The 13639-nt window shown below is 38.5% G+C and overlaps 1 protein-coding gene across 7 annotated transcripts in view; it reads right to left on the bottom strand.

The window, feature by feature from the left end:
* Positions 1-13639, bottom strand: part of LOC124552471 (F-box/LRR-repeat protein 4-like) — a 123457-nt gene that overhangs the window by 43985 nt on the left and 65833 nt on the right. For all 7 annotated transcript variants that reach the window (XM_047126750.1, XM_047126752.1, XM_047126753.1 and 4 more), the window contains 2 exons: positions 11348-11658; positions 6896-7084 (listed from right to left, as the gene is read on the bottom strand). In XM_047126750.1, coding sequence (XP_046982706.1) covers positions 6896-7084; positions 11348-11658 — 500 coding nt within the window. The remainder of the gene's footprint in view (positions 1-6895; positions 7085-11347; positions 11659-13639) is intronic.

Raw genomic sequence — 13639 nt, forward strand, 5'->3', positions numbered from 1 at the left:
TAAGGGGATGGACAAATATTTAGTAGATCAAACTAAAAGGCTTGACGAAGATCTATCTGAATGGACAGAAGTAAAGAAAAACGAAATTACAGATAAGGTCAAGACTGCTATTGAATTCCATAAAAAAGAAGCTACCAATGAACACCAAAGTAGTAATGATGAATTAGTTAAGCTATTCACTAGCGAATTCCAGCTAATTAAAGACAAAATAGTTGATGAGTTCCCTAAATGGCAAAAGGAAACCAATCATAAACTATCGGAGTTAGAACGAAAATCATAACACAATTTGTTCACTGAGGACGAACGTTCAGAGAGTAGGTCGAAAAACAACTGAGTTTGTGATGATCCAAAATGCAACTGTTATGAAAATCTACAGTGGGATGTTGATGATTCTTTTGGGAAAGAATATGATTCTTTTGGCCAGTGAAGATATTTGTCTTCCTTAAAGGTGGAGAATAGTATTTTCAAAAGTAGGCAACTCTCAATATTCTCCACTGAAAAGAACAATCTCCACCCGAAAATTTTTATCAATAATTTCAAAAGAATATTTCTGCACAGCTGGTCAGAACACGACAGACTTCAATTTATAGTATCCAAAATTACAGGAGAAGCAGCATTGTGGGCTGCAGAAGCAAGCGATTGTGGGCTGCAGGAGCAAGTGAAAGTTGCAACACTTGCGCTGAGTTTGAACAACTTTTCTTAGCTAAATACTGTGCACCGAGTAAACTGGAGAAATTACAAAAAGATAAACCTCAACTTGAATATTTTAACAGCAAAAGAAGTACTTTAAGGCAATACTTTGAAAAGTACATAAATAAGGCATGATATTGGAGTGATCCGATTTCTCACAAAGAAGTGATCAGAAGTTTGAAGGGAAGGTAAGGTTGCCCATCCATAACGCGAAAAATTAATAAATGTTTCTGATTATGACATGGAGCAATTCTTATCAGTAGTAGTTAAATGTCTACTCACCCTCGTAGCAACTTGCTTAACAATAATAATAATAATTTGACCTATGATAATAATAATAATATGGAAAAGAATGTCAAACACACGTCACAAGATAAGAGGACAATCTCAGTCCTATTGTTACAATAAGAATAATAATCATAATAAATATAAAAGAGATACTTACTGAGCTAAAATAATGATTGAGGTAATGTTAACCAAGTAAATCAGATTAGTGCAATAAAGCCGAATTGTAAACATCGATATGGAGACGTGAATGTGCATAGCGGTAATACCAATAAGCGTAACATGTATCCGGAGGATGATCCTAATTGTATTCGACCATGGGAAGATAATCCGAAGCATAACGTTCGTTGGGATGATGGAAAAAATACTTCGAGTCCTCATCAAACGCAGGGAGGCTTACCAATGGGCGATGGAGCATCAAATATGCGACATGATAGGCATCATAACTCGGATCATACTGTATGGATCGTGGAAGTACATGAACCACCACCAATGGCACAGCAGGAGAGATTAAACTAGAACTGGTCACCGAAAGCCTTCCTAAGATGACTAGAAAGGAGGAGGAGGGCAGGCATCATTTTGAATTCAATGTACCAAGGTGTAATAATGATATGGATAGAAGGGATGAATTAATTGAAGAAAAACCTAATGTTTCTAACAAGTGCAGACAGATTTTACAGGCAGTAATTCCAGCAAGCATAAATAATGCTAATGTCGAAGTATTGGTTGATACTGGAGCGACCATTAGTGTCATGACACGGGACTGTTTAAAACAGATAAGCCGAGGAGTAAAAGTGCTCACATTTCCTGTCACAGGATGTACCGCGGCTGACGCATTCAGCCCACAAGCACAAAGAGTCTTAAAATAGGTATGTGTTGATGGGGGGCTCAAATAGAAAGCACATTCCTTGTTGTTCCTAAAATGACAGTACCATGTATTTGGGGTTTGGACTTTTTATGTGAGACCAGTGCAATCATTCATTTGAAGGAAGGTGTGTGAGTATTTAATTCCAATGGTAATGTTTTGACAGTCACAAAGATAAAGGACAGAGAAGTTCCCAACCAATTTTGTCTGAACTTAATGGTGAATTATGTCGGTATCAATCATGAAACAGTAGATGATATTTACCTCATAGAATGTTCCAAAGAGACGAGAAATAAAGTGTTCAGGAAAAGGTTTTGGAATCAGAATGTTTATCTGTGATCCAAAAGGACAAACTATACTACTTGTTGGAGCAATATTTGCCAGTTCTCAGTAAACGGCTGGGTGTGATTAAAGATTTTGAATACACTATAAAGACATATCCGCATAAACCATTTTGTCGTACATCCTATTCTATACCCTGGACAAAGAAATAGGTAGTAAGAAAAGAAATCAATATAATGTTAGAATGGGGTATTATTGAGCCCTCAGAGTCTGAATTTAGTAGCCCCTCTTGGCGGTAATTAAACACAACGGTATCATGACATTGGTGTTAGATGCAAGAGAGATAAACTAGACCCAAAAACTTAGAGGAATTGATGCAGAAATTTTATGGTGCCCGCTTGTTAACTTCTTTGGACGTGCGTGGCTCATACTGGCAAATGAGAATGTCGAAAGAATCTAGAAAATATACTGCATTCATTTTTGTAGGCCGGAGTTACCAGTTTACAGTCATGCCATTTGGATTGAATGTAAGCGGTGGTGTTTTTATATCTGCATTGGACACTGTACTTGGCAGAAACCTTTTGGATAAAGTTATTTTATATGTTGATGATTTGTTAATTGCCTCTGAAACCTGAGAGGAACACCTGGATTTATTAAGAAGAGTTTTTGCAAGATTTTTAGAGTACAGAGTTACTGTAAATTTGAAATCCAAGTTTGCTCGTAACCAACTGAAATTTCTTGGACATATAATTACTCCTGAAGGGATAAAACCAAATGCTAAAAAGAAGGATGCGATTAACATATGCCCATATCTGAAGAATAGAAAAGAATTAATGTCTTTTATCAGCTAGGTTGCTTTTTTCCGACGATTTTTACCCAATCAGCTAGTCAGCCAAGACAGTTTGTTACAGCTATAAGAAAAAATGTCGTGTGGAAGTGGACGACCAAATGCACGCAAGCTTTTGATAACATTCGCAATGCGTTGGTCAATGCTCCACTGTTGCATCATCCAAAACTTGAACAAGATTTTTATATTGCTGCAGATGCCTTGGAAATGGGATTAGGTACTCTTTTCCAGATGACGATCTGACAGATATCAATACAGTCAAAATAATTTGGTTTGCCATCAGAACACTTTGTAGCTGTGAACGTGCATATTTTACTACTGAACTGGAAGTACTGGCTGTAGTCTGGTCCCTTAGAAAGTTTCGCTATTTTGTTGACAGAAAGAAGATTATCATATACTGTCACCACAATGCTTTAAGAATGACAATGAATGCAAAGAATGAACAATTGACTTTAAAGTCATGAATTTATCAATGAGATATTGTGAGAAGCAGATTTCGCAGCTATGTAGAAAGCTACAACAGCTACAAGACGATGGTATATTGTGGAAACCCATTAAGGATGCAGTTGAAAGCAGAATGATAAGTCACTTCAAAGAACAGCATCAGTTAAAATCCAGACTGTCATACAGAAAAAAAGATGAAGATAATGATTGGAAATTTTGTATTCTGAGTGAATACTTGGAATCACTAACACGGTATACTCACTTAAAATGGGGTCCTTTTGAGTCCACAAAATGTACAGCCAAATTAGTGCAATACTGTTATCATCCAAATTTGGGACATTTAGCTATGGATATTCTCAAGAAGTGCAAGATATGTCAGAAGGCAAAACCCATAAATTATTGTCGTAAGATGGAACTACACCCGATAATTCCACAGCAGCCTTTGATGTTGGTTTCCTGTGACGTCTGTGGACCGTGCCCTATGAAACATGGACGGTTCAAATATGTTTTGGCATTCTATGATCTTTTTTCAAAATATGTGAAATTATATCCTTTGAGAAATCTCCACATGTGACAAATGTTACGCAAATTTATTAACAACAATATAACCGAGCTTGGTAAACCTACGATGATTTTGACAGATAACGCTGCATATTATACAAGTAAAGTATGGACAGACACTATGAAAGAACAAGGATCAAACATATTTACATCTCACGATTTTACCCTTGTGACAATCCTGTTGCAAGAATATTCTGAGAGCTAAATCAATTCCTACGTACGTACATACCGAACCAACATTATAAGTGGATCGACTGAATTTACGAATTTGAAAAGGTGTGTAATGACTTACCTCACTTATTGACAGGCTATTCACCCAACCAAATAGTACTTGGTGAAAGTAGCTTGCCAGAATCGTTGAAGGAATTACCTCAAGTGGAAGGAAAGAATATCAAGAGAGAAGGTTTACGAAAACCTGAAGCACCAAACACGATTCAGATCTCACCAAACGAGATAAACTGAAGACTGTTAAAGGTCTGAAAAGGGATTTAATCGAAGTGTATTATGTACGATGTCTACATATTAACTGTTAGTGAACAGTTAATGCAATTAAACAATTGTAACAGAAAATGAATAACCTAACCATATTGCAGAAGTCATAGGAGTTTTAGCAAACTACTGTATTTAGAGAGAAATTCTAATTAACTAAAGTGCCGGAGCTAACTGAACAAAAACATCATAGAAATCAGTAATAGTGTGAAAGGTACTCACATTAACGCTAGGAGTTGATTATTTCGTAAAGCACCAAAGATCTTCATCCAATAGCTTCTTGAGGAATACTCAGCTACAGTAAACAATCGACAGCTGATCAGTCCTTCAAAGCACGCTCCTCGCGCGACGTAACAGATGAAGCTCATACGTACCAACTTGTGACAAACAATATCGTGTCATAAGTCAACTATTACACGTACGCTACTTCAAAATTTTAATGAAAGCATTGTTTTGACATAAACATCACTGATTCTCACAATTAATGCAACAAGGAAGTTTGTGGACAACTGTGATTTAATGTACTTTAATGTTGCTAATCCAGTTGCAGTGTGAGTAACATAACTGCTTTCATCAGAGATGAATTTGCAATACACTGTACAACGACAAAGGCAATATTGAGATCCGATGTGTCATCTAACCTGACAGCAAGAGTGGCCGATTTGAAATTGGAACTGGGAGAGGAAGACAATGACTGGGTTGTATCCAGCCAACTATGCAATCTGATGCAGTTCGCAGCCTTGGGCGTCAATCGTCGAAACCGGCTGTGATCCCTGCTTTGAACAGTCTGCTGGGGAACTGAGGACTTCATTCAAGAGAATGTGTTGTGAGAATATGTGATGATTTTTCAGAATGTTTCTGATACAACCCAATAGACAGATTTGTAATTTATTTAAGGGCATTTTGTCTAGGCCCACTCATTAACCATAAAATTGTTCTAACATATATGTATGTACTTATTGAGTGAATAAGAGTGTGAGTGAATTCACAAGGACAAGTACACCATCCTATCAAAATACACAACAGATAGTCCTGTTCTGCCTGGAACCCTCTTCAAGACATCATTGTCCCAGGGGCTGTATAACATTACAGGTCGGGATTGAACTATGAGGTCTTTAATATCTTATTTGTATCTGTCAGCTGGTATGGGGAAATTGAGATTTCGGGCATTTCTTTATATAGTTTTGCGTCATTAAGTCCTGACGCTATGCAAAGGTGTCATTTAGTTACATGCAATTTGCAATTTGTTATGTTTATTTTTCGATAATAAATCATATTTTTTCTGATTACTGTTAAAATATAATGACGATAAATGTTTGTGATCATTTGGAATAATATTTTAATAACTATGTAGATGACGTGACGTCATTCTTTTACTCTTAAAAAAAAAAGTGTTAATTGTGCGTTTATGAACGGTTAGTGTCGGGGATCAGTGATTACGATTCGAGAAATAATTGATTTGACGAAGTTCAATTGCACACAATCGCGTGGGGCGAATTATAACCTTAGAATTGATTGAAGATGTATGCAGGTCAATTTCATGACAGGCTAGTAAGCGTCGCGAGTGTGTCGCGGTATCAAGACCTCTTTTTGCGCCGCCGACGGTTTACTTTAAACTTGTGGTAATACAATTTACGCGAATTCTTAATTACTGCGAAAGGGTAGAATATTTGATGGTTATCCCAGTGTTGATGGGCCATTATGAAGGACGTAAGTTGGGATAGAAAGATCAATTTCAAAATCCAATATAAATCCTGTTGATCTAAGTAGCCTAGCAACCCAAAAGCTCATACGTGGTTATCAGCAGAAACAGTATACTATTTTTCATGTACACGTTTACACTCTACATCGAGGTGTGAACGATTTGTGGGTGCGAAATAAACATTCAATTGAATAAAAGGAAAAATATAAATAAGTTTATTCATATATTTTGTTATTTCATGAACAGTGATATTTTCTTATAGTGGTGTAGAGCCTTACATATTATTAATACTGTGACAGTCTGGTCTTAAGTGGTCTCGTTACAAGTCGAGTTTTGGGCCTGATTAAGAGTAGCTGGTTCTTAGAGTCTGAAAGATTAAGTGAAGAATAAAATCACAATTAAATAATGCGGCATCGACACCCACTATCTTTATACTATTCTGGAACCAGGTGGTACTATGGCTGTGTAGTTGTGTGTTGTCAACAACAAATAGGTAAACACAAACATTTCTCACGCTCTGATATCGACGAGAGAAAGAAGAGGAGACAACGACAACATATACGTATACATATAGTAAAGGTATACATGGCACCTTACAATACAACATGACGACGTCACGATATACTGTGATCATGATAACAGATTTTTTGTAACGATCACTGTGCAAGTGTGGACAAGGAGAGGTGCCACATAGAAAAGAAAGTGCGATACTTAATCTGGTGGAACTCACTCAAACACTGCAGGAACCAAGTGTCGGACATTCCAGTCGGTGACAACGATGAGGAGCTGCCGCAGGTTGTGGAGCTGCCCCAGGGCGGTGAACGCTTCTGCGGCCTCCTCGAGGCTCACATTCTCGTAGCAGATCAGCTCGAGTTGCTGCAGCGTCTCAGCACAGGTGGGCAGCAGCGGGGCAATACTCCTGCGGACCAGAGCAAAGCATGGCTTTAGTCAGTTAGTTTATTTCATACATCATCTGAATGATTCTTTTATCAAAATGATGTGGAACTTATATATACAGCATATACACGAGTATTGTTAACATTAATGAAGACATTATTATTTTTAATCATCCCTATGCGATTACACTTTTTTTTAAACTGGCTACCAGTTTTTAAGTAAAAATTCAGCAATGGAATAGAAGGAGTTGTCAGGAAAAATGATTTTAAATTATACTTAAGCCTCAAGTGGGTGTGCCTATGTAAAAAGTACGCCAATGATGAAAAACATTACATTGTACTATTCCACTGTTGTTTTACAACTGTGAGCCCGTATTGGTGGAATCGCCAATGCTTTAGCTAATACTGTGATAAGTAGTGTTGTCATACCTCCAAGTGAGCAGCAGCACTTTAAAATAAAGAGATAGCTTGGTGGAAAAAAAAATTATGATCTGTCCCAAGACAATGATCCAGATTCCAAACTAGCAGCACAATCTCACACTGAGGCAATTATCTGCGAGATAATTAGTAATCAAATAAGTGGTTGGCAGGGATATGATGCAATTGCACTGGTTGATGTTTAGAGTGGGTGATAGCGTGGAGTAACACTTGTACATGGTAACAGAGAAGTCTAATAGGAGTTTATTTTATTATTATTTAATTAAACAGTGATATATTTCAAATAATGTACGTTCATTTTATTGGTTTTTAATTAAACTAAGATTAAACTGTAATTTTGCTCTTGGTAACATAAAGACAACTATTCTTGACATGTGTACAAAAGGAGCATTTGCTACTGTTATGGAAAACGGCTTGCCCACACGAGGGTTAAAACTTGCTTTGCTACCTGTCAGATACTTTATGTTATTGGGCAAATGATCAAATATTTTCACTGTTGCATAGCGAACTCCTTTATGAGCCACTGATGGCTTTAACAATGGGTAATACTGGGTTGTAGTTATGGACATCACTGTTCTTCACGAGTTGTGATGGATTATTTAGGCCCAATGTCATTAGTGAACATATATGTTGTGACAGTGCAGTTAAAATGCCTAGTTGCTTGAAGAGATACCTACAGGACATTTGTGGGTAAACATCACATATTAATCGTACTACTCGCTTTTGTACAACCGTAACTTTCTTTTTACAAGATGTGTTACCCCCAGAAAATTATTCCGTGTCACACTATTGAGTGGTAATACGCAAAATATGTCAGGAGTTCATACGTTTGTTTCCAAGATTAGCAATTACGGTATACGAAGAGTAAAAGTAGCTGAACTTAGTTGTCTGAGCAGCTCAGAAATATGGTTCTTCCAATTAAAGTTTTCATCAGTACATAAACCTGAACATTTACAGCATCCTACCCTATTTACCGACTCCTGCTCGTGGGCTGCATCAATTGCTGGTATGACTATTTGTTGTACAGAACTGAATGCGGTGTGTTTTTTCAAAATTTAGGTAGAGTCTATTTTCAGAGAACCACTTAATAATTCTTTGGGAAATATCATTTGCCAACTCTTCTGTTGCGCTCTCTCTAATGTGATTTATTATAATATTAGTATTATCTGCAAAAAATCCCAGTTTTGATTGTCGAATGTTAAGCGGACGGACATTCACATATATAAGGAATTAGAGTGGACATAAAATTGAACCCTCTGAAACTCCGTTTGTGATTTTTCCCCAGTCACTAAAATTTTCTACCTTTCCAAATTTGTCTGAATTATTCATCACAACCTTTTGCATTCTGTTTGTTAAGTATGATTCAAACCAGCTGTGCCACCAATTCCATAAAACTTGAGTATTTCTAAGAGTGTGTCATAATCCAGACAATCAAAAGCCTTGGAAAGATTATAAAAAATACGGACTGACGAGGTGTACGACTAAACACTGTGACCCAACTCTATCGAATTCACCTTTCTGCAACAGTCAAATGTGGCATGTGAGCATTCTATCGACATCAATTGCTTCCTATTGAATGATTAAACTTAAAAAATTAATTGAACAGAAACAAATCTGTGCTATAGTGTTTATACATTCAGAGCAAGCTTTAGACATTTTTTCATGGAGTATACTGTTTACTGTTCTGAAGATAGTGGGGATAAAACACAGCCACCTTATCATCACCTACACCGTACATCTCACTCCGACGACACCCCGCATACTCACCTTCCACATGCTTCCGAAAATCCACAACCTCAACCACTCTGTTGGCCCCATTGTAGTTGACTGTTGTGTTCTCTCTGAAAGAACTTTCATTCTTGTTGACCGTCACCTCCAACCAACTGCCTGAAACCTACACTCCACAAAGATACGGACCACTTCCTCCATCAAGCTTCCATCATCCCCACACCTTTACCTTCTGGATCCCTACTCATCACCGTTGATGCCACCTCCCTATATACCAACACCCCTCATGCCCACAGCCTTGCCACTATCAAACATTACTTCTACCACCATCTTTCAGATTCCAAACTCACCACTTCATTCCTTATAAATCTCGCCAACTATATCCTGCCCCACAACACTTGTCCTTTGAGGGGAAGGTATACAAACAAATCTGCAGCACAGCTGTGGGCACCCGCATATCACCCTCATATGCCAACCTGCTTATGAGCCAGCTAGAGGAAACCTCCCAAAATTCCCAAACTCCAGTCTGGCTTAGGTTCACGGATATCTTCATGATCTGCACTCACAGCCAAGACACTCTATCCTCATTCCTTTACAACCTCAACTTCGTCTCTCTCACCCACTTCACCTGATCCTCCTCAACCCAGTGTGCCACCTTCTTAGACATTGACCTCTTCCTCTCTGATAGCTCCATGTACATCCCTGTCCACATGAAAACCACCAACATTACTTGCATTTCGGCAGCTGTCATCCCTTCCACACCAAAAAATCCATTCCATATAGCCTAGCCACCTGTAGAGGAACTATCTCCAGTGACAAGTACTGGCTCAGCCAGTACGAGGAAGGCCTCACAAAGGCCTTCAAACGCAGGCAATACCCCCCCCCCCCCCCAACCACCTCCCCCAAATCCAGTCTACAAACAGATTTCCCGTGCCATATTCTCACACAGGCCCAAAGAATCCTAGTCCACACCCCAGCCATTCCCACTGCCAACCCCTTGGCCTGTGGCAGACCAAGGTGCAAGACCTACTCAATCCATGCACAAAGCACTTCCTATTCCAGTCACGTCATGGGTTTATTCTACCCCATCAGAGGCTTGGCCACCTGTGATGTCAACCATTTTTCTAGCAACTCTGCTACAAACACTGTACAGACTTTTATGTCAGTACGACAACTGTTGTCGTGAACAAAGTTGACCACCCGGTGGCACAACATGCAGCTGAGAATAACGTGCTCAATTTCAATGACAGCTTCACAACCCGAGCCATCTGTATCCTTCCAACCACCAGCAGTGTCTCTGAACCGTGCCGATGGGGTAAAAATCTACTCTTTTGGTAATATTGTTATTATTTCATCCTGGATTTTCCGTTGTTCAGTAGTTTAACTAAACATTAACACATTTGATACATTACATATGACCCTTAAGCTGTATATCAAAGTTCTTTTTTAACATAAAAGTGATGTATTTATATTCGGTCTCCGTCGACACCATCGGTAGCGCTTTTATTCTGAGCCACCCGTGACACCAAAGACTCGGGAGTGCCAAAGCATACACACAGCCCGGTACAGCAAGCCAACGGCGTACATCACACGATTGCTCACTGCTGCCCTCGTTACGGTGCACGCACCTTTCTGTACAAACACAGGCCGAGGTGCACACAATCTGCTCCTGTATCACGATCATCCTTAGCTGCTACAAATATCCACAGAGGACCAGGGGATTTGATATGAGGCCTTTTAAATTACGTAAGCTATCCTTTTCTAATATTGTTGATATTTCAATCTAAACTTTCCACTGTTTGAAGATGGCAAACACTTGGAAAAACCTGTAACACAAATATTTTTCATAAATCTAAGAGATCGTGACATAATAAATTATTATAGAAATGTTTAAAAAGGTTGCTAACTTTCAACTGGCAATATGACAATTTTTTAAATAGAGCTCTGCAGCTAGTTGTTAAACTGTACGCCGTAAACGATTCAGGTGAGTCTGGCACTGAGCTCAAACACCAGTACGAGAAGATTGCACCTATAGTGAATGTTTGCAAAGACATGGCAGAGGTGCCGCAGATTGATACGGGACGAGTGATACGGGACGAGTGCTACGAGTTTAGACAAACCTTCCTTCAACAGACGTCCACCTCATACGCAGGCGCTCCAGCACGCATCTGTGGGAACTGACAAAATACTCGGCATCTCGAATCTGGTAGCAAATGCTGTCCAAATTCAAGTCGCACAAATGGGGGCAGACGTCAGCTAAAATGTGCAGAGGTATCGCCATCTCCGTGTTTACAAATCCGTACAGGTGCAGCACTCGCAGGTCTGTCAGTCGTGCCATGGCCTCCAGGAACCTCACGTCCTCGCGGAGACCCCTTTCGGTAACGGCCAGCGTGCTGATGTCTTTACAACTGGTGAAGAGGTTGTCTGCTTCCTGCGTCAAAGGGGGGTGGATGTCAGTCGGGCACATAATATGCTGCAAATCATCTACGAAACTGGTACGAGAACAAAAACAAAGTATATCTTGTATACACAGTACAGGTCTATCAAAACTGCGTAGCTTCAGGAATCGAATCATCACACGAGGAAGGAAAAACAGTTCAGACAGTGCAGAACTACACGGACTGCTTTGTTAAGAACAGCTGAATTACTGCAAATTAGAATTTGGAAATAAATGAAAAAGGGGTTTTTGATTGTTTCAGGTCGTACTACCAGGGATCACAGCAACATGGCTTCGTATTCTTTGCTGGAGGCAAACCAACACTGTGCCAGACAGTGCACTTATTTAGTCAATGGCGTCCGACCACAAGGAGATAATACCATTTTGTTCTCATTCCCTTTGGTCACTTATTTTAAACAGTGTGTGTGTGTGTGTGTGTGTGTGTGTGTGTGTGTGTGTGTGTGTGTGTGTGTGTGTGAGTGTGTGTGTGTGTGTGTGTGTGTGTGAGTGAGAGAGAGAGAGAGAGAGAGAGAGAGAGAGAGAGAGAGAGAGAGAGAGAGAACACAAGCGGTGAGGGGGAGACTAAAAAATTGGGAAGGTGAGTGAAAGATACAGTATTTACTAAATAATTATGGTGTACTGGTTAGCTGCATATTTGTTTCTCATACTGAAAGGTTGTTTATAACATACCTAAATGGAACATCATGATGCACACAATGCTAGATGCAATTTTTTAACTGTGATTTTATACAGTCACAAAAGGTGAATGTAAATATTTATTACTGAAGTGTGAAATAAGCTAAACTTCATTACCTGGCATATGCCAGTATGCCACCTGGGAAATAGCGGATGTACTGATAATGGTTTGAACATCATTCATTACAGATACGGTAGTGGCATAGCTACTAGAGCACTGTAACAAAAGCCACATGAAAAGGAACTTCAATTAAAAAAACCTAACTATATTTAGCAATAAGTTAAGAGAGGTAGAATGGCCTTACGACCACTGTATCTCAAGTAGTACTAACTTTAACAAATTTCTTGGTAGCTTTCTTGAAATATTTAATGAAACTTTTCCACTTAAAACCAAATGTAACAAAACGACTAGGAAGATTAAATGGATAACTGAGGGTATAAAAATTTCTAGTGCCAGAAAGAGGCAACTACATAATGAACTGAAATATAACAAAAACAGACATTTTGCTGTGTATGTGAAACATTATAAAGCCATATTCAAAAAAGTTGTAAAGGCAGCAAAACAAATGGCAAACAATAAGTTTATTTTACAACATAATAGTAAGACAAAGGCAGTGTGGTCTGTTGTCAAATCAGAGTTAGGTGTTAAAGTCAGTAGTAATGAAATAACTAAGATTAAAGTAGATGATAATGTTGTTGTAAACCCAGCTCAAATATCAGAGTGTTTAAATGAATTCTTCATAAATGTAGCAAAGTCAGAAGTTGATGTAGCAGGATATCAGAGTAAAGTAAATCCATTTGGACTCGAAGCTGAGTATCTCACAGATTTTAACCCTTTATTTGGCAAATGGTGAAAACAAAAAATTTTTTCAGTGCTTATATTTATTTATTATGCTTAAAGAAATACAATTCAGTCAGTTTTAGAAATTTTTGACAAAAATTATGAAAATTATGAAATGTTGCTTACGAGCAACATTGCCAGTAGACCACATTTATACATATTATAGGAAAAAAAAAGTGTTTGCCAATAACCTCAAGCAAAAGGTTTCCTGTACGTGAAATATTTAATTTATAAACACATTTATACATTCCTGCTGTGTAGTAGAACTGTTTCATTTACCCTTCTAGTTCCTCTTGCAATGGAATTTTTGGAAACAGTTCCTCTTTGGAACGAAGCACAATACTAGATTGCATTTTGAACACATGACTGTAGACACTCCAGATGGGCAATAACGACAACGACCTTTGGAACTGTATACAGGCCAATGCTCCATATCAT

The sequence above is a fragment of the Schistocerca americana genome, chromosome 10, assembly GCF_021461395.2.
Source record: "Schistocerca americana isolate TAMUIC-IGC-003095 chromosome 10, iqSchAmer2.1, whole genome shotgun sequence".
NCBI classification, from domain to species: domain Eukaryota; kingdom Metazoa; phylum Arthropoda; class Insecta; order Orthoptera; family Acrididae; genus Schistocerca; species Schistocerca americana.